This window comes from Cygnus atratus, chromosome 2 (assembly GCF_013377495.2).
Source record: "Cygnus atratus isolate AKBS03 ecotype Queensland, Australia chromosome 2, CAtr_DNAZoo_HiC_assembly, whole genome shotgun sequence".
Taxonomy (NCBI): domain Eukaryota; kingdom Metazoa; phylum Chordata; class Aves; order Anseriformes; family Anatidae; genus Cygnus; species Cygnus atratus.
Genome location: NC_066363.1, coordinates 74,373,971 through 74,399,565, shown reverse-complemented (window position 1 = coordinate 74,399,565; position 25,595 = coordinate 74,373,971). Strand labels below are relative to the sequence as shown.

Here is a 25,595-nt window from a genome sequence, read left to right as displayed (position 1 = left end):
AAAGCCACTCATTTGCATCTAAAACTTGTATAAAAGTCAGGCGACCTTCATCTCCTGCTCACAACACACTATCTGCCCATTTTCAATGTTTTCCATTTGCTGTTATTCTGTTTTGCTAGTATAACAAGGAAAGTCTTTAATTCTCACAGTTCTAGGCTCCTTAGCAGAGCATACCAGGGATGTTGTAAAATACTGTGGAATGTACACTCTCCACAATACAAAAAATATTAATTAAGAGATTCAAGAGGATACACAGTAATGTTCATCTTATCTACAAAAAGATTTTTTATTAATATCACTTTCCACGTGAATTCTTAATGGTTCTGCTACATTCATGATGCCTATTATGATACCACTAAGTTTTTCAGTATGCTGCTCAAATTTTACAAATATATATATGAACAAGTTTTTAGTTTGGAGTTTTGCAATTCAAGATTTCTTTCTCAAACAAAACAATGAAAACTAGTGATTGTTTTCTAAAGCTCAAAAGTATAGAGTTGTTGTATCTAATTATTAAGTATTTGCTAGTCATATTCTAGATGTATGCGGTACAGTAAATGCCATGCTGAGGTGGAAAATAGTAGTTATTATTAACTGTTGTTATTAACATAATCAGAGTTACAAGTGAAGAGAATGGAAATTGTTATACAATTCAATTTAATAGGAGTTTGTAACAAGTTCCATAAAGAGTAGATTTGGGTCAAAGTTATTTTTAGGCTCTGAACAAATACTATAAGCTGGTATTTCCTATTCTTACTTGTTAACATAGCAGCAGTCAGTTGACAGAAAAATAAGAATGAGGTGTCAAGTTTGTTTCTTAGCATTCAAGATCCATTATAACACTGGGGGGAAAAATGCTTTTAAAATGAAACAGGATAGTACTAGAAAATAGTGTTTTCTAAAATAATAATAATTTAGAGGAGGAGAATGCTTCCAATTAATATGTTTTTAATTGCACATGCTACCTGCACCAATCTGAACCTAGACATTTTCTGAAGACTATTGCTAAATTTATAGCATTTTGCAATGTAATATGCACTTAAAAATTTTTGACAAAAAATACAAAATACTGCTACACATTTGGTTTTAAGAGGAAGACTCAAGAGCCCCAAAATTTTCACAACCTCATAAGGTAATCATATGATCAGTATTACCTTTTTGTCTCTATAATTCTTCCTTTTCTTTTATACCTTCTTAACATATCAGGAGGGATACTATGGCATATGTATTGAGCCACCAGCTGTCCAAAGTCACGAAAGATTAAGAGTCATCTAAGTAGTTCCTTCCTATGATATTTTGATTAAATTTCTTTAAGGAAAGTCTGAAAGTTTTCACTGCATCTATGTGCTGTATCAAGAAGGCTTTCTCAAGAAAAAGGAGAATCTTCTAATGAAGATGTCTTTTTGTACAGAAGAAATATTTTTTTGGCCTAGAGTAGCTTGACTGTGATGGCTGGTGACTGGTTTGAAACAATGGAAGATGTAGGCTCTGAAATAGGTTGGCATCTCTTCCTACACAACCCTACTCTGCACAATACAGCGTTCTTTGGTCCTGTTGTGGCGAACCTACACTCACACCATTCACATCCCTAGCGAAAATGCACTATGCTCTGTCAGCCATTTCTGACCTGCTCAAAATGGCACAGCAGTCATTTTGAATGGTTTGAATAGGTTAGGAGTACACCTTTGAAATGCCCAAGTGATTTGTGTGTTTTATTGTGAACTGTTCTCCTATCAACCCTTTATGAAGAGAGACATTCCTGGTCTAAGAGATCCAATATTAAAATGTAATAGGTTACAATCACAGTCATTTGTTTACTTGTTCTTTCTGTTTCCCATTTCTTAGGTGTAATAAGAACAGCTTTGCCAAATATGGACAGAGAAGTGAAAGAACAATATCAAGTTCTCATCCAAGCCAAGGACATGGGAGGACAGCTGGGAGGACTAGCGGGTACCACCACTGTAAACATAACTCTCACGGATGTCAATGACAACCCACCCCGATTTCCTAAGAGTAGGTTGTATTCCAAATGCATTAATTTTCAAAATAAGCATGAGTGAAAGTATTAATGTGAAAAATCCTTTAGATAAGGACTCGAGATCCAGGAAGAAGAAAAGTATGTGATGAAAAAAATCAGAATATACTGTTGTTGTTTTTTTAAATAATACGAAGTTACACTTGAGAGTATCAGTTTTTAATGTTTAAAAGGAAATATATCATAGTTCCGTAGGATCAGACTCAGTCTGAGAGTTCATTTCATTTACACTTTAAAAGAGATTTGGGAAGTGCTATTTTGTTAAGGGAAACTGGATGATCCCCTTCAAATGACAGAAGGTTATAACCTGACACCTCCAGGTGCAAAAGACAGAGCAGAACTGCCTCATGCTAAGCATTATGATAAACAAGTACAGATTTTTCGTATGTCTTGGCCCAGAAGATTATGTCTGTCCTTGAAAATATGTATACCCTCAAAATAGCAATCTTCCATAGCAATTTATAGCATTTCATATCAATTACTTTAAATGAGGCTTTTCAGAAATATGCTAATTTAAAGTTTCATAGTCTGTGTGTAATTAGCAAAAGGATTGTCACTTACTGCTCTCCTTCAATTCACTGAAGTTTTGTATGTTCTGTATCTTTGAAATGCAGACACTAATCAAGCATAAACTTTGATAACTATACCAAAACAATTAGCTCCAAAAAGTTGTTGCAATAATGTTAGAACATTAGCATGAATTTACAGTAAGATCAAGGCTGCTTTTTAATTTGTAGCTCTTTTCTTGCACATGAATTGTTATCCCACTTCATGTATTACAGATGCTTCCTAGGTACCAAACCATATCCAAAACTTCAGTTTTCTTTCATATAAAAGAAAGTTCTTCTCCTTCCTTCCCTCGTTATGACTTCCCTTGTTATACTGCATTTCTGCAGGAATAGAAGAATGACCATGCTAAGACTAAGGTCCATATGTCCCTGTCTTCAGTCTCTTACAATGACATCTGGAGGATATACATAAGAACAGACCAAACACATAATAATAATCCAGAAAATTTCCTCAGTTTCTAACGGTTTTAGTCTAGATGATGTCTTAGAATCATAAAACCATAGAATGCCGCAAGTTGGAAGGGACCATACAGATCATTGAGTCCAACCCCTGGCTCCATGCAGGACCACCCAAAAATCAGACCCTGTGTCTGAGAGCATTGTCCAAACACTTCTTGAACTCTGTCAGGCTCAGTGCTGTGAGCACATCCCTGGGGAGCCTGTCCGAGTGCCCAACCACCCTCTTGGTGAAGAGCCTTTCCCTAACACCCAGCCTGACCCTCCCCTGTCCCAGCTCCATGCCATTCCCTCGGGTCCTGTTGCTGTCCCTAGAGAGCAGAGCTCAGCGCCTGCCCCTCCGCTCCCCTTGTGAGGAAGCTGCAGGCCGCCATGAGGCCTCCCCTCAGCCTGCTCTGCTCTGGGCTGAACAAACCAAGGGATTTCAGCAGCTCTTCATACGTCTTCCCCTCCAGACACTTTGTGGCCCTCATCTGGACACTCTCTAATAGTTTTATGTCCTTTTCATACTGTGGTGCCACAAACTGCACACAGTTCTCAAGGTATTTATTGTATTTAACAACCCTCAATGGATTTTTTTTTACATCAAGTTGCCCAGTTGCTTTGTAACTCATGTAAAATTTCACAGTCCACAACATTCTATGCTAGTGAGTTCCACAGATTAAACATATATTCCACAACAGCTTTCTCTAATTTCCTTTGAATCCATCCCCACCTGCATCTAGCTGCATGTTGACCTCTTCAAATAATTCTGAATGTTGCAAAACATGACCTTTATTTAGAACAGCTGTGTTGAGTTTTCTTCAGTAGGGGTTATTATCCATGAGTCCATTAATTCTGGTCATATTGTATTGCCCTGCGCATGTCAGGCATATCCATCTTTCATTCTCTAGCACTCCCTGAAAATCTTTGAAAAAAAAAAGACTTGTGAACACTGAAAAGTCAGTGTTATTTTAGCACCTCCAAGTCTTCATGTGCCACAGTGGTTTGAAGCAAGATATTACCCATCATAATAGTTCACTTATTTCATCCTTCAGGCTCTTGGGCATATAGCAGCGAATCCCAATGATTTGTCCATTGTGTGCGTCTGTAGCTAATCTAACCTTCTCTCATGAATCTCCCCTAAAGAAGATTTCCAGGATAGAAGAATTCCCCAGCTTTTCTACACTGAACATACACACACAACAAACACACACACACACACAAAGTGTAGTAAGTTTTACACTCATGATCTTATCTTCTCTGAGTGCTTCTTCTGTATCTTGATTTTAGGCTGGCTTTACACAGTTCCTCTCAGGCTTTTGCTTTCAGTTGTCTTTAAAAGACAATTATTATTAGCTTGTTTTCCAGAGATTTATTCAAACTCATTTATGGTCTTCTTTGTTCTGTTTTTATAGATAAAGAAGATTTTATGGCTCTTTCTATTGTCCTCCCTGAGACACAACTTCATTTCTTTGAAAGATGTGTTCTTCATTTTATTAGCTATGTTATTTATCCTCACTGACATGCTTTTTAATAGGTGTTGTGCATTTGCTGTAGGTCTTCAAAATGTTGTCCCTAAATAGCATCCACACCACCTGCAGTGATTTAACTCTCTCAGCTCTCCCATTCAGATTTTTTGCAGCAATATCCCTCAGTTTTATTTATCATCCCCCTTTATTTTATTTAACTGGGGACAGCTATCATGTAATTTTGGCTCTTATTGCTCCTGCACAGATATTGAATTTAAACTCATTATGTTTGCTGCAAAATTTAGATGAACTACAGAAATTCTGCTGACTAGCTAGTGGTAATAATGTTATCTTCTTTAAGTCTTATTTGATGTAGAACTTCCTTTAACAGCTACCATTCCTCCACTGATAACATCTATTTTGCCTTTCCTGCATAGTTTGCTCCTTGCTACTACACTGCCTGACTGATCTCCCTCTTTCCTTCAGATTTCTAGCATGCATATTATGCTGATACTTTTGTTTAGCATTAGGCATTAAAGCTACACGTACTAGTTCCCATTCTAAGCCTATGTCTTTATATTGTAGTTTTTTTTCTCCTCTTTACTGTACCCTAAATTGGATTTTGTTTGATCTACTGTTTCTGCATTTTCTGCTTGACTACTATAATCTTCTGTAGCATTCTTTAGTGCAGAATGCAGAGTTCGGGTGACTTCACCCTTTATCTGAACAACGTGCTTTAGCTTTTTTTTTTTTTTTTTTTTCAACTGTGTTTTTCTGCACCTGTAAATTTCTTAAATGCTTAAGCTAGAATCACAATGACCATAGGAAAGTTTTTAAACTTTATGAAGCCTGTTTATCCTGTGGATGAAATGATCTTACAACCTTTACAGGCACCCATTCTTTAGCAAATGTCTTTACTTTCTGATAATATGAATCCTTGCTCCTTTCACCTTTGTTGTAGCTAGGCATTAAAGCTTTGCCTTTCCACCTTTCTTCCCCTGACTGTAAATAATGAGACAGTTTCACACTATGTTACTCTGGATACCCTTAACTTTAGCTTTTTGCCTCCCAGCCTAAATTTCGCCCCAAAACCTCAGTCCAGACTTACCTTATTTTGCTATAACTCACATGGACTACAGTCATTGTTGACTCCTTGTGCATTCTCACATCCTGTCATAACACTTGTGAGGTGCTCCAGCTCTGGTCCACAAGCAGATCATTAGAGGGTCTCTTTGAAATAATGTTCCCACTGTCCTCATCGTCAGTGGTTGGTAGACCACCTACCACTGCAATCTGTCTCCTCCTTTCAGCTCAACCCCCTGCCGCTGGAAAGGTATCACAGGCACAAGAGGAAATAATACATCTTCCTGGAAATGGAAAAAAATCAGCGCATTGGCAAGTTCCTTGGGCCCAATGTTCTTTCCTGTGTCTGATTTTCAGTTGTACATTTGACTTCCTTTGCTGTCAAGGGCTTTAGTCATTTTCTATTTCATTGTATGTCTTCATCTAGTACCGTGTTTCAAAAAACCACACAAGCCTCACATATGTCAGTTTTCATGAAACAGGAATTGTGGAATACATCTTCCTCTTTGAAGAAGGTAGGCTTGAGATCTCATTTCATGCATGCACTGTAGCTGTGATATCTTTGTCCAATTGTTGCTATAAAGGTGCAAAAAAAACCACAGGAGACCAAGCTTGTCCTCTGCTTTGCACACTAATAAGGTTTAAAATCTTTTCTTTCTATTATATCAAGTATCGCAGAAGCTGAATTATAGCAGTGACTCTCAACAAAACAGAAGAGAATAATATTGGGGGTTCATGTTGATATTGAAGGTAATAAAGGTTTAGCATGGCTTACAGGCTGAAACGTCAGTGTGGGGACTCCATTGTACTGGAACAACTTTGATTAAGGCAGACAGTTACCTGAAACATTTTCTTTTTTTTCAGACGTGTTATCGACATTTATATTCTCATATAAACTAAGGACTGCTTCTTAATCAGAGCAGTGAAAGCAAAAATCCTGATCAACAGTGATTTACTCAGCCCATCCCACTTGGTATGTTAGATGGTGTATAGTGTGCCTGAAATTTACAAAGACTCATGGCTAATTGCAGCTAGACAAAAATAATTATAAAAAAAAAAAAGCTGTCTATAAATTTTATTTCTAATATAGTAAACGTGATTTTTAGTTTTGCTTTTTGAAAACATTGCAGTGATTAAAAGTAACTACCTGCCAGGAAATTTAGTTTGTTATTTGCTTGAGCTAAAAGGATACTGATGCAGAATTTTAATTTATGTGAAAAATATGACTTTACTGTCAGGTCCATGTAGGTCTCAAGTTCTCAAGTTCAGGCCTAACCGGACCTACAGATCTCACTCTTCATAGTGGGAATTGAGACCTCCAGTATCACATTTTTCATCATTGGTCAACAAAGCCAGAAAGTCCAAGTGCAGGCTTAGAAAGGGGGCAGAAGGTCCATTAACACTGATTGCTACTGGCTAAATCTTTTTGCATCTCATCAGGACTGCTTCACTCTTTCACAAAGTGCTTATACCAAACAGGTAATGCTATAGAATACCTTATCGAATAAGAAGATATTCATTATCACAGAATGAAGTTTGCGTTTATTTTCTGAACTCAGGTAGGCTGAAAAGATTTCACAGCAGAAGTGGGAGAACATATATTATTAATACTTTGAAGTAGCTGCACTGATAAGTAATATATTACAATCTTGGAAAAAAAAAAAAAAAGCATCATGGAACACCTTCATCTCATCGAGGGTCCTTTAAGAAGACAGGCAGGCTCAGATAGGATATCAGCTTCCAGTGATGAAACACCTCTCACTAACTATCCTGCTGAACATGGAATTTTTTATTTAGAACCTGTGCTTTTGAACGTATTCAGTGGGGAGCTCCCACCTTGCATGTCTCACAGTAACGAGATGCCTGTGTAACAAAGGGGAAACCTCTACATACTATATCTTTCTGTCAGAGTTGTTTGACCTGCAGGTATCTACTGGCCCACATTTCAGAAAACTGAGAGACTTCAAAAATTGATATTTTCTTGGTAACTAGAAGAAAAAATGTATTTCAATGATTTTATTCATAGAAATTTGTTTCAAGAAGTATTTTATATATGTCTTGCCTGACTCCTCATTAGGCACACTGACTTTTCTGCATTACTGTGCATGTTTCATTAATGACGGTAAAATCATGTCATAGAGGTACAGAATCATAGAATCACAGAATGATTTGAGTTGGAAAGGGCCTTAAAGATCAACTAGTTCCAACCCCTGTGGCACTAGTTCAAGGTCTTACCTGACCTGGCCTTGAACACTTCCAGGGATGGGGCATCCACAGTCTCTCTGGGCAACCTGTTCCAGTTCCTCACCACCCTCAAAATGAAGAATTTTGTCCTTATATCAAATCTGAATCTATCCTCTTTCAGTTTAAAACCATCACTACACTCCCTGCTAAAGAGTCTCTCCCCATCTTTCCTGTAGGCCTCCTTTACATATTGGAAGGATGTGATAAGGTCTTCTCAGAGCCTTCTCTTATCTCAGCTAAACAACCCCAACTCTCTCAGTGCCTCTTCATAGAAGAGATGCTCCAGGCCTCTAATGATCTTTGTGGTCCCACTCTGGACCTGCTCCAACAGGTCCATGTCTCTCTTGTGCTGGGGTCTCACCTGGGCAGAGTAGCGGGGGAAAATCATTCCTTGACATGTTATTTACACGTGTTTTTATGCAGCTCAGGATATAGCTTGCCTTCTGGCCTGCAAGTGCACATTTTTGGCTCATGTTGAGCTTTTCATCCACCAACACCCCCAAGTTCTTCTCTGCGGGGATGCTCCCAATCCATTCATCACCCAGATGTACTGGTGTGCTGATGAACTGACAGAACTTGTTTGTACATATTGAAATACCTGTTTAATTGCAAAACTTGATTCATGCCAAAGCCAGAAAAAATAAAGCAAAGAATGAAGCAGAATGCACTTTTCATATCATAGTAACAATGTTTAAGTAATTAAATAAAAAATTGATATAACAAAACATTGCCTTTGAACAGAGAAGAGTGGATAAAAGCTGTTTATCTGTAGGCATGCATCTTGATTCAGAAGGCAACTGGTGGCCTTTCTCAGCTACACTTGATAAGTAAAAAGACAACTCAGTACATTCATCCTTGAAGCTAATGGGCTAAGCCTTAATGCATCAAGTATCAGACCATTTTGAGCTAGCCAAAAGGACAGTTGTGGCATGTTTCCAATTCTTAAAATAAGCTTCAAGAAAGGATGGATGGCTTATAGTTACTTCAACATTTAAGTACAAAAGCTGTATAATTAGTTGGTATAAATTATACTTTATGGAATCAAAGCAATTAGGTGAAGTGGTGGATTCATATTTTGTAAGGTTATTGTGCTTCAGTTTTCCTGTCTCTTTCTTTTGTTTACTACTGATGACAAAGTGACTGTGAAAGCAATTTAGGGAAATAAACCTCTGTATGCTAAGCAATAAAAACACATGGGAGTGGTCTTAGTCAAAGGAATAGTACATGTTTTAAATTTTAATATGACATAAATATCCTTACAGAGGATAAAGCCCTAATATAAAAGAAATACAGATAAATTTTAGAATGTGTACAGTTTTTATTCTGATATTTGAAAATAAGAGATCATTCTCAAGTGTCTTATGAATTCAGTGGTAAGTTGGTTTTATTTTTAAGGTGTTGATACTCCCTTAATTTACTTTTCTTGTTGTTTAGAAGAACTGTTTGACTAAAGATATATTTTATCATATCATTTCCTACTCACAGTAGGAGTCAGTACTGTTGGGGAATGATTGAAAAGTATTTTTAATGGAAGTTAAATGAATTAAGGTTTGGACATGATACTTGAATTTTGTCTGCCTGTGCACATCTTGTCTTTTTTTGAAAGGGAAAGGGAAAGGGAAAGGGAAAGGGAAAGGGAAAGGGAAAGGGAAAGGGAAAGGGAAAGGGAAAGGGAAAGGGAAAGGGAGGAAGGGGAAGGGGAAGGGGAAGGGGAAGGGGAAGGGGAAGGGGAAGGGGAAGGGGAAGGGGAAGGGGAAGGGGAAGGGGAAGGGGAAGGGGAAGGGGAAGGGGAAGGGGAAGGGGAAGGGGAAGGGGAAGGGGAAGGGGAAGGGAAGGGAAGGGAAGGGAAGGGAAGGGAAGGGAAGGGAAGGGAAGGGAAGGGAAGGGAAGGGAAGGGAAGGGAAGGGAAGAGCACCTCTCTGATTCTCAAAAGACATCTTCTTCTCAGGGCTGTTTGGAAATCCCATTCAAAATGTTTCAAAAGCCGCAGAGCAATGACTAGGCATCACAAGGGCCATTTTTTTGCTATCGTTCGTCTTTCCAAAAGCATCCTGAAGAAATCTATCTAGTTTGCATAAAAGAGTATGGCAGATTTCCAGAAATGCTAACATGCTTGAAAATAGAAATTCAACTATTCATCTTTCTGGTAAGGACATCTTAAATAAGGCAAGGTTGCAGGATCAGTCCTAGGACCTTGCACATCATCTGCCTGTCAGTACTGTAGAAAGTTTGTAGCTAATTGGATTTGGATTTCAAGAATGGCCAGTACAATGCATTTCACATAATTAATTAAATTCTCCAATGGAGACATCAGAGGAAAAAAAATCTTAAACACAAAAGTCAGCAAAAAGGACAATTCATGGATCAGGAAAAAAATACTCTTTATTGATACAATTTCAGGAATTTCACTGCAAGAAAAAAACATCTTTATAAAAATGAACTTTTTTTTTTTTGCTTAGTTATGTAACCTTTGTGTGCTACTTGAATGTTCTATTATCTAGATGAAATGTTATCTTGTTCTATTTTCTCTTTTTTTTTAAAAAAAAAAAAGTGGAATATTTTCATACATTTACTTCCAAGTATTAAACACTACAGAAATATTCTGGAAGAAAAGAAATTCAAGTGCTGAACTTGGAATAGCCTGCCTGTGCATAGTTAAGCATGCATATGGATTGAAAACTCTTATCATAGTTATTTATATATATATATTCAATTATCTCTAGGAAACCTAGTGCACCGCAGAAATTGCACACACACTACTTAGCAATGGTTTTACTATATAAAAGCATGTCAATTTTTTTCTCTCAGTAAACTAAATGTGGCAGATTGCATTCATGTGGCTTTGTACCAGTCTTGCCTCAGATTTTGCTATAAAATTGGGCTCAGATGCAGACTGCAAGTAAAAGGTCACAGGCAGAAAAAAAAAAATCTTATAACCCACTGTTTTGGATGAGTGGCCTATAAGAGAGAAGTTGCTTAGATGATATGTTTTTAAAGATTACAAAACAATACAATGCAGATCACTCCCAGTAATAAATCAGACATTTTAGATAGGGAAATATGGCTTTCTCTGACAGTCCCGTTAAAAGCTGAGCTTAGTATACAACACTTGTACCTTCATTGGCTCTAAAAATGAAAATGAGTCTATCTTACATTGATTAAGGAATTTGCAAAGCAGACAAGATGCTCTAATTCAGTTCTGGCAACTGATGACTTATTTTATATCAAATGGTAACTATTTACACATTACAGGTAGACTCATTGCAGACTAGCCTCTAGGCAGCGATTAGGTAGTAGACCAAGTGAGACCTTGTTTTGAATCAGAAAGGGAGTGAAGATTGAATCCTGGTCTACTCAATCTGCTGTTAATTTTTTAACCCCTATGCCATAAGGCATAAATGGGTTAGCAACAGCTTGGTTTTGTAAACCAAGCTTAAATCTTTTGATGTCTGGTCAGAAAATATTAAACAAGTCTGATTTCCATTTACCAGTGAATGAACTAACACTGCATGAACATATCTTTTACTCAACCATTACAAGGTGTGATGGAAGACAGCAATGCAGCAATACAAAGGATCCAGAAAAAGGCCTATGTAATCATAAACTGACCATGAAAACAGCAGCCATGCAGTGGTCATTATGATTTTGGATTGTAATACCAGCGAGTCACTTGACTACAGCCCTAACACCAGCAAAGCAATAGTCAAATAGCATGACTGAGTGCATGAATAAATGTCAGCAGACCAGTATTTGCACAGTGCTCTTAGACGAATCAGAGGAGGACTTAGGGTAATTCCTCTTTGATCCAGCTTCCTTCCACATCGCATACCTCTGTAGTATTGGGTTCTCCATCTCCCCCTCCTCTTTCTCTTTCCTCCTTGCCTTATCTATCCTAATATTCAGCATGCACTCTTGTCTGCCTTATCCTAAGGCACAAATTAATACTTCATCACATTTTCATCTTACAACTACAGCATGGCCACCTCCTTCTCCTCCCCAGGTGTTTTTTGTTTTTGTTTTAACTCCCTAATAATGCAGCTGACATAATTATCCTTTGTTAAAGAATAAATTCCTTTACCCTAGAAGCTGCCACTTCCAGCTTTGAGTCTCTCTGCATTTTGCTGTACTGAGATCACGGGTTATAACCATCCCTCTTTATATCTCCATTGTGCTTGGTATGTCCACTGCACTGTTATCACAGTGATGCTTTCATCCTCTTTCTATTTGACCCACCTGTGTTAACCATGCTTGCCTGCTAATCATACAAATGACTACACTACCACATAATCAGTACGAATAGACATTTTTACTTAGACTAAGAGAAAACGGTACACAACAGATCATTTTGTTTCACACTGAAGACTTAAAGAGATGTGACGGTGTCAGGGAGAGCTCCTGAACATATAAATCGTCCATACTGATAACATTAGGACAGTCCCTGGCACAGTTTTGGCCAACATCACATAAAGCTTTCTCAGAAAAGCCTTCTCAGGGCTTTTAGGGGCATTAGCATAGATCAGGAACTCTTCTCTGCAATCCCTTTCCACGAAACTGACCTATTTTGGTGTGGGTAAGAGAATTTAATAGCATAGAAATAGGCCATTCTATACCAGCTAGCTTCTGGGCCACAGAATATAGCTAGGTAAATGAAATTTCTTTGTGCAGTTGTAGCTTTTTTGAGGTTGTGATTTGCAGTCAAGTCCATGCAGCTTCCCTTTAGGCATAGCACCTGACAATTTGCAGGCATTTGTTGCTATTTGTGTGTGTGCAACATAAGGAATGAGTTAACACAAATTTCAATTTCTGTTTATATTTTTGCCAACTTTCTCTTTTTTCTTATTCCTTTCCACATCAGAATTCTTCAAGCACTTTCACTAAGAGTAGATTTGCCCCAGAAAGTGGATGCATTCTTAGTAAAAGCTCCCTAGAAAGCTCTTTTGTTTTGGTAGCTGTCACTGTTGCATGATCTTGATCATAAAGTATCTTCACGAGAGAAGCATTTGTTTGAGACTGAATGGTGACAGAAAACAAACAAACCAAAGAAAAACCCCCAAAAAAACAAAACAACTAAGGCATAATATTAAAAAAATAATAATATAATAAAACTGAGAATTAAATATTGAGTTACCATAGAATCTCAAAACATTAAATTCTTAATTATGTCTGCTACGCTTATACTGACACTGATTTTTTTAACTTTCTGAAGAATGCATAACTTATAAAGGCTAGTGGACTGTTTGGAGTACTGACTGAATGAAATAAAACCTCTTCAAAGCTCTAAATGAGAATGATTGAACCCTCAGCTGCAAAGCAGAGCAAGTAAACAAATATAGCTATGTCTTGGTATTATTTCATAAACAATTAAATATATATATATATAATTCGTCAATGGGTAAAATGTAATGCTCTGACGGCACAGTAAGAAATAGTCCAAGAAAAACAAATGAGCACAACTGTGATTAGAAGTTAAATATTATATACCGCTTATAAAATTCTCCTGTTAGTCTGCACTTATCCAATTTATTTTCTCCTATCATTAGGATTAAGTGGTAATTGATCATTAACAGCAAGATTTATGGTTTAATTATTTTTAAACACATCATTATCATCATAGTAGATTATTATCATTAATAATTGTATTTTACATCTGCTGCTTTCTGTATAGAAGGTATAAACAAATATGGTTCATAGAAATTCAACAACGTTTGGCAGGAATCACAATATTCATTCCACCCCTGTGTGTTTTCTGTGGGGAGTAGGGAAGAAATTATTCATTCAAAACACAAAAAGTATTTAGATGCAACGAATGAAATTATCTATGGTAACCTTGGGACTGCTCAAAAACATTATGCATCTCCGCTTGCTCTTTGATACTGAAGAGTAGCCAGGGCTACAGATGTAACAGTGTGGGGTCGCCTTGCAATGCATGAAGAATTGGTTGCAAAGTGACTTGCAGATGACAGTGTCACTTGCTCCGTCACTATCTTTTCTAGCAGCATCTGTTTCCCTGAGGCCTTATGTCCAAGTAAGAAATCAACACTGCCTTTCTGCTTCTAACTATGGTGAGCTTTTTTTTTTTTTTTTTCCTGAAAATTTAGAGGCTACAGTGCAATGTGAAGTGAAACGTAATTATCTAATTATCATCACAGTAGCTTAGGCTTATGATTTTCAGGAATACCTAACAACCATAGTTGTCATCAGATTTTCAGGAGTGTTTACTCCTTGTAAAAGCATGAAATGAGATGCCCCTAAAGTGCTTGCAACAGTTCAGAGGTTCCTATTGACAGCAGCAGGAGCTGTAGATACCAAGCTGTTCTGAAACTCTCTTTTCTATATAAAAATTAAAGCCAATGAGTATCTGAGACCAAAATACATGTTTAGTTTAATTTTTGCATAACTAAATCTATAAAAATAAAAAGAAAATAACAGAAATACTCTAGAGAAACCCTTCTAAAAGTTTTCATTCAAATTCAAGACCATTATTTTTTTCTCAGTAGTTTCCACAGCAAATTTGTTGATGTTATGAACATAATTGCTAAAATTCCCAAGAGTGTTATCTATAAATTAACACTGACCATCCACAGAGTTCCTTGCAAATGGAACAGTATTTATGTAGAGGTCACACCTTCAGGCACTTGAATTGAAAGCTTTAAATATCAGTTTTACTAAATTGAGCATATGTGCTGTAGGAAAGACATAGACTTCATGGAATAGGTCCACAGGAGGTCCAAAAGGATGATGAGAAGGCTGGAACACCTCTCCTATGAAGACAGGATGAGGGAGTTGGGGTTGTTCAGCCTGGAGAAGAGAAGACTCCAGGGAGATCTTATAGCAGCCTTCCAATATCTAAAGGGTTCTACAGGAAAGCTGGTGAGGGACTCTGTCAGGGAGGGTAGGGATAAGACAAGGGGGAATGGCTTTAAAATCAAAGAGATTTAAACTAAATACAAGGAAGAAATTATTTACTCTGAAGGTGGTGAGGCACTGGCACAGGCTGCCCAGAGAAGCTGTGGATGCCCCATCCCTGGAGGTGTTCAAGGCCAGGCTGGATGGGGCTTCGGGCAACCTGGTCTGTTGGGAGGTGTCCCTGCCCATGGCAGGGGTTGGAACTGGATGATCCTTAAGGTCCCTTCCAGCCCAAACCATTCTGTGATTCTATGATTCTGTGATTATAAAGTATAAAAGACATGAAGCATGATACCAATTGCCATCCCATTGTATCATTACTTTTTGGTCTATATCACACATTAAATCACAAATATTTCAAGGAAACTGCACACAGTAAACCAAAACCTAAAACAAAGAATGATAATCTGTTTTGTACTTGTATTACAAGATTTCTCATTTTTATCTTTAAAAATAAACATTTTCTGCTTTAGCCTCTGCCAACTTGGTGAAGAAAAATAACGTATTTTTTAGGGAAACTATTTGCAGAAGATGCACCCAATGATTTTGTGCAAATAAAAGCTTCACAAACAGTCTTCTGAGTAATACAGATGTGGAACATATTTTGTTTAGATGAATTTATTCATGTAACTTAGGCGTGACTCAGAAGACAAAAGATAGGGGCCTAATTTCCTTACTCGATGGAGAGAAAAATGATTCTTCCAGTACCAATGATTTAGAGCACTTGGCTTAGATCTTAAAGTAAATGGTTGGACCACATTCTTAAGAGTGAATGAATTATAGTAAAATTGTGTTATTATGTTATTATATTTTGTGCCAGAGTAGTACCAAAAAGCTCCTGCAAGATGTTAAAGAAGCAGAGATGTTAAGCACAGCATTACAAACTCTGTGTCCTATCTTCAACAATATACTTTTTCTCATGTTAACATTTCACATTTACCATGCAATTAAAATTTTTATAGGGGAAATAAGTGTATTGATTTATTTCATGGTGACAGTGGGATCACTGGAATATTACCAATAGACCTAAATGATAAATGCCAATTACATGCTGGCTGGGATTCTGGAAAAGGGAAAATATTTTCTCCTGAAAACTTTTTCTATCTGTAAATCAGCCTACACCTTGATAGTTCTTTATAACCACTATATAACTTAGTTAAAAAACCCTTTGATTCAAGCTTCTAGAATATACTGAAAAAATAAATTATTGTTCTCCTTCTATTTTGACCTTTTTTACTGACTTTTGTTGTTTGGTAATAATTTCTCAATCACAGTAGACTGGATATTAGCAGAACATTTCTTTGTTGGTGGTGATATACAATGAAACTGGTCATCTAAAAGTACTTTTCTCCATATGTCCTATGAGATCCCAGAAGCACATCTTCTAGCATATAAATGCACTGAGAAAGTCAGACCTGCACAAATAAACATGTAGCTGTTGCTCTTGTTTAGAGCAAAAGGAGCAGAAAGGGAAGTAATAATGGTGGTATCTTTCTTCCATAGCAATAACAAAATTATTAAAATAGTTACTCAGGATCTTCATTTGGTCTCTTCAGTGTGTCAGAGTTCACTTCCATGTTATTCAGGAGAAACCCTTAGTTACAACCATAAGGAAGTTCTAGAAATGAACATTTTCTTTCCCTCCCATTAAAACTGTGCCATCATGCAGAAGATAATTTAAGATTTGTGAAACAAAACTAAGTATTATTAATGCCTGGGTGTTAGGGCAGTCACACAACAGGCTTTTTGGCTCCAGAAAAAAACTTTTTCAAGAATTATTTCTACCTTTTCCTTTTAAATAGAACATTCTTTTGTCTTTGCTGAATCCAGCGCTATTTTGAAGAAGAAGCTGTGGGTCTGAAGATCCTCAGCTCAGAAAATAACCGGCATTTCCTATTTCCTGAATGCTTGCTCCATCTTGGTGGATATTATGTATGCCCTGTGGAATTATGAAGCGTGGAGGTTTGTTTTTAGATTGCTTTCTGTCCACAGATTTTCAGTGGGAAAAAAAAAAAAAAAGGCAAATGGTTAAACTGATTTTTTTTCAGTACACAAAACAGCAATACCAGGTACAGTGGATTTTTCTTTTCCTTTAGGGAGGAAAGAGGACAGCCTCAGGAAGTTAGTCTGCTAGCTCACCTGAGGGGCTGGCAGGGTCCTGGCTCAGGAGCTGCCAGCTGTGGGGAAGCTCCATTATGTAGATCACCCACACCTTAGGCAAGATAAGACTCCAAACGGCTGTTGTTTCTACTCATTTTATCTTGAAGTACTGGGGAGACTTAAATATCCAGGACCTCAGCAGGTTTTAAAAGTGTACAGTCCAGAGAGATGTAGATCATGTTAATTGTGGACTTGGGGACCCACAGCAGAGAAGGAGGTATTTTTAAGAATGGCTATGCTGTATCTAATGAAGCCATAAGCCTAGTTCAGAGCACTGTTTTCAGCAATGGGAGAAGCCTTGCCCTAACTGACGTTCTAGCATGATGTGTACCAGAGCACTAGGTGACAAAGCCCGACCTTTCTCTTCCCAGCCTTCTGCAGGGCATGTGAGGAGGGGCACTGGTACGTCTCACTGCTGTGCTATCACATCTTCCCTGTGTTAGGAGCATGCACATTGGATGCCACAATAGGTTGATTAGCAGTAGCCAGTGTAACAGGTTAAGTATACCAAGTATGCCTGTATACTGCCTGCATGTAGAGTATCCTTTGTTTTGGCTATTACACTATTGCTGAAACACCGGCAGGTAAACGTGAACTACTGATTTGGGATTATTCCTAAAACAGACAGAAATAAGTGCCTTTATGACCTGCCCAGGATAAAAACTGAAGTGCCTTGGTAATTTAAGCTAACAATTGCTCTAGTATCTATGTGATTTTTCTTGCTAAAGGAAAAATTTGGCTTAATTTTGATCTTAAGCTTTGCAAAATTTTTAATGTTATACATTATTGATTTTTTTTTTTCCTGAGAAAACATGAAGGGTTTTGATCAAAGAGAAAGAAATGATTGGATTTCAATGCTGTAGGCTATAACTATAAAGTGTTATCATGATTAATTGCAATGCAGTATTTTAAAGAAGAACTAAAAACATATATAGACAAAGAAATGGGAGAATAATCTTATGTGCACTCAGTATGTATATAGTGACAGATTAGAAAAAAGCTCAGGTAAGATTTACAGCAGTTTGCTTGAAGGATGCATTTAGCTGACATCCTTAGATGCTAACCTGGGTTACTTCCTAATGGTTGTTCTACTGATGAGATGTAATGATGGTTTTCATTTCTTATTCTCATCGGAATTGAAAACCTTTCTGGTAAGTGATGGTATACCCATAAACTGCAGGTGTGGAGAAACAAAAAAACATCTTTGTAAGTGAAAATCAAGCCCCAGAACAGCTTTTGAGTCTTAAGAACTAGAACTAATCTAGTTGTGTCAAAAGAACTGTAAATGTGTGCTGAATTTCAGTCAATATGACTGATTACCTGTCACTTACCTTTGATTTCTTCCCACTAAGCTCTTTGGAACTGTCTGCATTTTAGAAACTGTGCAGCAGCGTGTATTAGTTGTTAGTTCACCTCCACTTCAGCTTCCTGAATGCTTTTGGGGCTCAGTAATAATCCCAATCAGTCATTTCAGCCTAAAAGCTTCAACAGCATCATCACTCATTTATTTTTATCATCCTCATTGATGCCGCTCAACCTAAAACTCCATGCAAGTTTCACAGCTTGAGTCACATAGGGCACTACACGGGATTTGTAAGGGAATGTCTAAATGCTGGTCTTAAGCTATGTAATCACTGGGTTTCTCTAGTTTTGGATTCTTGGTAGTGTATTGGTGAAATTTAATTGTGCTATGTTGCATAAGTTAAGCATGTCAACTGGCACGTGAGCTTTGGCCCTAAAAATAATATTTAAAATTTGTTATTTTTTCTTAAGATTTCTTTGGTAACAAAGTGAAAAATCTTGACCAGGTAATATGCATTGCCAGTTTTTTGCCTATATGTAAAAATATTTGGACATGCATGCAATGAAATTCGCTGAAATTGCAGAAGTGTAACTACTTGCAGAGTCCAGTTTCTTAGGGCTTGTTTCTTTGGTACATTCCATATCAATCATCCTTTAAAAAGCCAGCACCAAACTTAACAAACAAGTTAAAAAGAGATTTATGGAACTAGAAGAAAAGATCTTGTAAGTAGAGAAGTCACATGGGAGAATCTGCAAAATTTGACAGAAATGTTTGAGCAGTGTAATCAGTTGCTGTATACATTTGTCCAAGCTTCTTGTCCCATCATTCCTAGAAGTTGCAGATAACAAGTTTTTCAGGACCTTTGGGAACAAAAGACTGTTACTCAGGTTTGTTTCAATGTACCTGAATAGCAAAATGACCTAGTAGTCTATATAGGCAAAATGGACAATAAAAATTGAATAATGCTGAACTAGCACAGCAAATCCACAGCAATAAGTACCGTCTTCTGGAAACAGAAAAATAAATACCTACAAAACTGTCTTTCTTGTACGTTTCATATATGGCCTCTTTTCTTTACAAAGACTATTTTCTGAAGAAAAAAAAAAAAAAGTTTTCATGCTATACATTATATCCTGTTGAAGTTTTTCCCTGAGCTGGCAACAATATGCATTATTTGTTTTCATTTATTTTATTCCAAAAGTATGTTGTTAAAGTAGCAACATTAGCAGTTCCCGTATGCTGTGAAGGTGCTATTACAGGAGGAGGCCGGCACTGTAATTACATACTACATCTTCAGAGATCTGACTCTGGCAGAGTTGAAGATTACTTCAGAGTTTCAAATTGATCTGAATGACCCTGTCTTTATTGCTGTTGAATTTCTGGAAGTGATGAAATGCCAAGCCACTGAAAATAACTGATATAGGCCTAAACAATCTGAAATAAGTAATGTAGTGTTTCTTTGACTTATATAAGTCCCATATGCTTTACAGCCAGGTACAATAGTTTATAGAGAAATGTTTGTTTTAATGAGCCTGAGTGCTCTTCAGATCACTAGGAATATATCAGCTAGGCAATGAAGAAAAAATCTTATGCTCTTACGTTTTATGTTCACCAAAATTGTGGCTGTAAAGAGTAAACACTGCAGCAATGATTTCTGTGATCCTGTGTAAGTGTCTGTAAAAGACGTGAGCACCAGGGCTGGAACTGTTGTGGAAATGTAAAGAGATTCAAGTGTAGGCAAAGCCCTCATGTATCCCTTTTCTTCCATCTCTTTGGAAAAACCTGCATAGCAGAGACCCAGTAATAAACATATGTACAAATGACATTATATATCAGAAGTATTTGTGATTGTGTCCTGCATACCTTGTTAAAATTATATTATTTCCTCAGAGTCATCGAAGCACTACTAAGAAATAGCTGAGGATACTCACAGTCTTGATAATATTGTACATTGTTGTGCTCCTTTCCAGTGGTTAAAACAAAAAGAAGATGCAAAGGTTCATGTATTATATTCTCTTGGAATAAAATGGTAGAATGATAATTACACGATCTTTCGTCACTCCATCAATGAATGCTACAAAGCCATACATGATATTGTCCAAATGCGGATCTGACACAAGCAGACTTTACTTACAGGGATTTTCTCAAACAAATAAAGCAAGCTTTGCCTTCAGATATGCTTTGCACACTGATGGGCAGGGAGAGGAAGCAGATAAAGTTCATTTTGTTCAGGGTAATCAAACAGATAATTATATAGGTAACACAGTCCAAACTACCAGCTCACAAAAAAGCGGGTTTCCTCCTAATCCAGCATTGTGAATGTCATTTTTTTCGTCACCTGGAAATACTGGGAAGCTGAAAATGCTTATGCTGCTCGCATTGTAAGGAGGAAACAACAGGGAGCAGAGTCAAAGCCATGTTCTGGGACCTGGGACTGAATTGCTACTGGGGGAAATCTCTGAGACGTCACCCCAGCATGACCCCACTAGTCACAGGTGCCCGTCCTGCTGGACTACTGAAAAAGAGCAGCAAATGTCCTCCTGCCTGCTCGCAGGTAGGGTGCAGAGAAGGCCTTTGCTGATGCTTTGCTGATGGAAGGGAGCTGGAGGAAGCCCGGGACAAGGAAACGTGCAGCTGGCGGGGCAAGGAAGGGTAAGATGTAATACACTGAGGCCGGCTCAGGATGGCACTGAACTCAACGCTGCCTCAAAGTACTCAAGGCCTTTTCGTCTAGCTGTTTCAATTAGTATGTCCAGCACTTTTGCAACATTGCAGTTTTCCTGGATGAAACGATTTTGTCCTCACGCATTAGTGGTGATGCTTCTTAATAAAGCATGTGCTTTTCAGAGTGTTTTTAACTTTTATTACTACTGTTAGTAAATAAGCCGAAAATAAAAGTGTGCAGAGCTGGAAATTTACGTTTGCCCCTGAAATTTTACTACGAGCACCCTCTGGTGGCTGATGCCTAAACAACGCTCTTTATCTCTCCCCCTTCACAAGGAGTTGTACATGTAATTACAATACTGAGCATTACCGTAATGGATCGAAACCCTTTTTCCTTTGATTTTTTTTTTCCTTTCAACTACTGTGAGATGCATAGGCATATTTTCCCAAACAAAATAAAAATTCAGATACTAAAAATTGTGTTAGACATAGAAGAAAGAAAATGCATATAAACATGCTGCCTACAGGTAGAATTTAAATCAAACTAGTCAACCATATGTGTAATATATAGAAAGACAGACAGATATTGAGAGAGAATTGCTAAGACCCTTACAGCTGCATTGGTCTGGATCTAGCATGTAGAAGAAATTAACACGTTAGGTGGGTAAAGCATGCATATCTTCTAATCTGTTGTTTAGATCTCATCGTTTAATTGGATTATTTAAGTCTGTTGATTTTGCACAGGCTCCATGTTTTTAATCAGATATGCTACATTCCTTATCAAAAATTCTAAAGAATTACATTTATCACTTTCTCACAGGTATCTTCCATTTGAAAGTGCCCGAGTCCTCCCATGTTGGTTCTACTATTGGAAGGATCAGAGCTGTGGATCCTGATTTTGGGAAAAATGCAGAAATTGAGTACAACATAGTTCCAGGGGATGGAGGAAACTTGTTCGACATCACAACAGATGAGAACACCCAGGAAGGAGTCATCAAACTGAAAAAGGTATGTGGCACAGACAGGGTGCATGTACCCATGGCTTAAGCGAGAAACTAGGTAAGATAATTAAATATTGTGCAACTGTACACAGTGAGTAACACACAGTAGTTTGTAACTTTATTGGAATGCTTGTTTGTGATCTAAGTCTTAAAAGAAATTGGAATTTAGTGCTTCATTTCATATGCAGTCAAGTATGACTGTTCACAAATAGTATCTGTATTAATGGTGGAAGAGTAATTCTTATCTCTGTCTAGAAAGTATAATTTGTCTTTTATGGAAATTTTTCCTCCTAAAACCATGAGAGAAATCACCCAGCTTAGAGCATGATATCAAAGAACAATATTTTATGTTTGGGATCATATATTTCATTTTAAATTTTAAGCATTTTATTTTGAATATTTTAATGTTATGCTTATTGCTTTAATAATAAAATTGCTGTTCAGTATTTTAGTGAACAGAGACCTTACTTGGGGTGGATGAGTCCCAAATGACCGCAAACCCACATCCTACTTCCAGTCTCCTACTAGTGTCTGAAATGGATGCTTTTCAGATGCACACTGCATCTCAGCTGCTTTAGTGTACTAAAAAAAAAAAAAAAAAAAAAAAAGTCAGGATTACTGAGTTTATTGATTTTGAAGATGGAAAGAATAAACATTATTTGGAATGTGGTGATTAAAGTACTCAGCAGGAGAGGTCCAAAGAAAGTAGGGGCAGTCCCATTTTAACCAATGGCTAGCTTCTGAGCCCAGGCATGCACATCTACACCAATGATCAACAAGGCTGAACCACCAGCTCACTTTGAAAGGCCAGGCTATGCATTATAGACAGCTCATGTTTGTGGGTGTGGTTTTTGTAAAATAAGCACATCTGGGAAACATTTACAAGGAAGTAAGGACTATGGATGTGTGTATTAAGATAAGCTTTAGAAAATGAGAAGCTTTAGTTGCAATGACAGTTAGAATTTAGGTGCTGAAATTTCCCCCAGCTCTGGCCATGGATCCGTATTTGCCTTATATTCTATCTAATGGTGGAAATCCTGGCCCCAGCCTCTTGACCTGGAAAATAGTAAATTATCCATGGGTGCATTAAAGGAGCAGATGATGCCATATCACTTACTGTTTTGCTAGTTTTAGTAACATAAAATGGATACTGGGATACCCATGTAAAGTTATTCACCACTGAGACATAAACTCTACTCTTCATTCCATCCCCTCCCCACCGCACCCTTTCTGTTTTGACCAAAAGCTTAAATGTACTATTTCCTTTCTGTATGCATTTGGAAACTTTGTTTCATTTAAAAAAAAATCATTCTGATGACCTTTTCCCCTCTGTGAAGATGACTCAAAAATAGCTCCATTTGGAGCAGTCAGGCTTAGCAGCTGTGTGCCCCCCAGGACGCACTGCCAGGCGGAAATGGCAATTAGTGGGAGCCACTGAGAAATAAATATTCGAGCATCAAGTGTAGATTTTTGATAGGATTTAGTTCTGCCTGAGTTGGGCCTAAGCCTCAGCTGTGCTCCTTGTTTTTATCCACTGCAATGGAGTTTTTCAATACTGATGATTAATGTATATACATATCAGGCTGTATAGGCAAAAATACTCAAATTAGCAATACATACTCAAACAGCATGTATATAACGTGTTACCAGTGAAGAGCATCCACATATGAATTACCCTGATACAGTTATTTTAGGACCAGCACAGGCAAAATGCCTGGTCACTTTTGAGGCTGCTTAATGGGGAACTATATATCTAATTGACCTAGAATTTGAGTAGGGGGAAGGGATAAATGACACAACAAATGCTATATGCAGATACTTCAGAGTTGTTCATTGTATTTTGTTAATTTTTTTTAGTCTCTTCAGTAATAATATACACCATCTTGGAAACTTTAGGGCACTTCTGCAATAGCAGAAGGCTCCTGTAATTAATGTCAGTTGATGTTGCCTTATGTAAATGCTAGAACTTTGTCACTGAACAGGAGGAAAAATTAAAAAAAATAAATCCTAATCCCTCCTTAATCTTCTTCATCGCAATGAGCCTGGAGACCAGTGACAGGCTGTGCAGGTCAGGGAACTCCAGCTTTGTTCTATGCAGGAGCATGGAAAGAAGATAAACCCATCACATGGATCCTCCAGCAAAGAATGCCTCTATACAGCCCCTGCATATTGCCCTTTATGTTTTTGTTTTTTTTTTTTTTCAAGGAAAAAGTCCCATTCACTAATCTTTAAATGGTTAAGTGTTTTAAGAAATTTTGGAATTATCCAAAATCCATCCACCTGAGTTCCATGCTAGATCCCAAGTTAATCAAAAGCAGTGCAGAACCTTAAACTATTGTTAATTCGTCTTGTAATTCTCTACACTTGTAATAATAGCACAGATGTATTTTCGTGGGTTGCAGTTCTCAGATTTTCAGAAGTGCTGGACATTCACAAGTCTGTAGAAACCTATTAAAGTGCGTGTGACCTGTACCATACAAGCCTGCAACAGAGTTATTCACTTGCTTGCACAGAAGTGATTTCACATTACAAGGTGTTCAAAACACTGATTTGACTTTGTGGGATTATGTAAATATTTACATTAGGTATGTACTTAAGTACTTCTTTAAATCAGAGTCAGTGAATGAATAGGACCAACACTATGAATTATAAATAATATGTAATATTCAGTCAAAACCATTAATTAAAAGTGCCACATGCTTTAAAAGCAAATTTGCACTTCTTTCTGTATCACACGTACTCTGACATTGTACGTAGTGCAGTAATTCAGCATTGAGCCATTTCAAGTGCATCTTTGTCCTTTATAAAGTTTGCTTTTATTTTTCCTAAAAATTTTGTTGCAGACAGAAACTGTCAGTCACTGCATTGATGCTTTTTTAATCTGTTGTTATGCAAGAAAACATGGAGATGTTTCTATATCAAAATTGAGAAAACTGAATCCTTCCTGGACTATGTTTATTTTTGGTAGAAGGAATACTTGCTGACAAAAATTGCACAAGCCAAACGGTTCTTTTCAACACTCTAAGTGAACTGTGGGTTGCAAAAGCTTGTTTACTGCATCTCAGACGTTAAACAGGCACAACCAACCAAAGCTATATAAGGTACATATCTTAAATAATTCATTTGGGTTGCTAATTTATTTTCATGCTATGATCCAATATAAGCCTGATTACTACTACTCTTGTGCTATTTACATATTTTCAAATTGGAATAGATTTCATTATATTCTGCTAAACAAATGATCCAAATGCCATTTAGCACCACTGTGTGGTTAGTACTGTAATAGCTTTCTCTCAGTCTCAAAATAAAAAGGGAAAATATTTTGAGCAGAAGGAGGGGGAAATGTCTGGCATTGATATAGTGCTGCACATGGTTTTCTGTGAGAGTAAAAAATAGTAGGCATAGAATGACCAGTCTCCCCTTGTGCAGATCTGTCCAATACTATGTTTGTCACGTTTTATGCTTATATAGTCATGCTTATCTGTTATCCTACCTGGGTACTCCAGAAAACAACAGCAAGTGTAAGCTGCAAGTAGTGGGGTGCCAGATGAGACCACTTCCTCCGGACTGGTGTGTGGTGGGCACAGGGTAGCACTCCTTGGAATGGGAGGAAAATTCATCTGTCCCAGACCAGCTCCTGGTTTTACCCAAACTGATAAGAAATCTTTGATGACTTCATCCAACAGAAAACATACATACATACATACATACATACATAAATAA

The 25,595-nt window shown here is 37.4% G+C and overlaps 1 protein-coding gene across 2 annotated transcripts in view; it reads left to right on the top strand.

Moving 5' to 3' along the window:
* Positions 1-25,595, top strand: part of CDH12 (cadherin 12) — a 157,251-nt gene that overhangs the window by 92,326 nt on the left and 39,330 nt on the right. For both annotated transcript variants that reach the window (XM_035561663.1, XM_035561662.1), the window contains 2 exons: positions 1,846-2,013; positions 21,692-21,879. In XM_035561663.1, the coding sequence (XP_035417556.1) occupies positions 1,846-2,013; positions 21,692-21,879 (356 nt within the window). The remainder of the gene's footprint in view (positions 1-1,845; positions 2,014-21,691; positions 21,880-25,595) is intronic.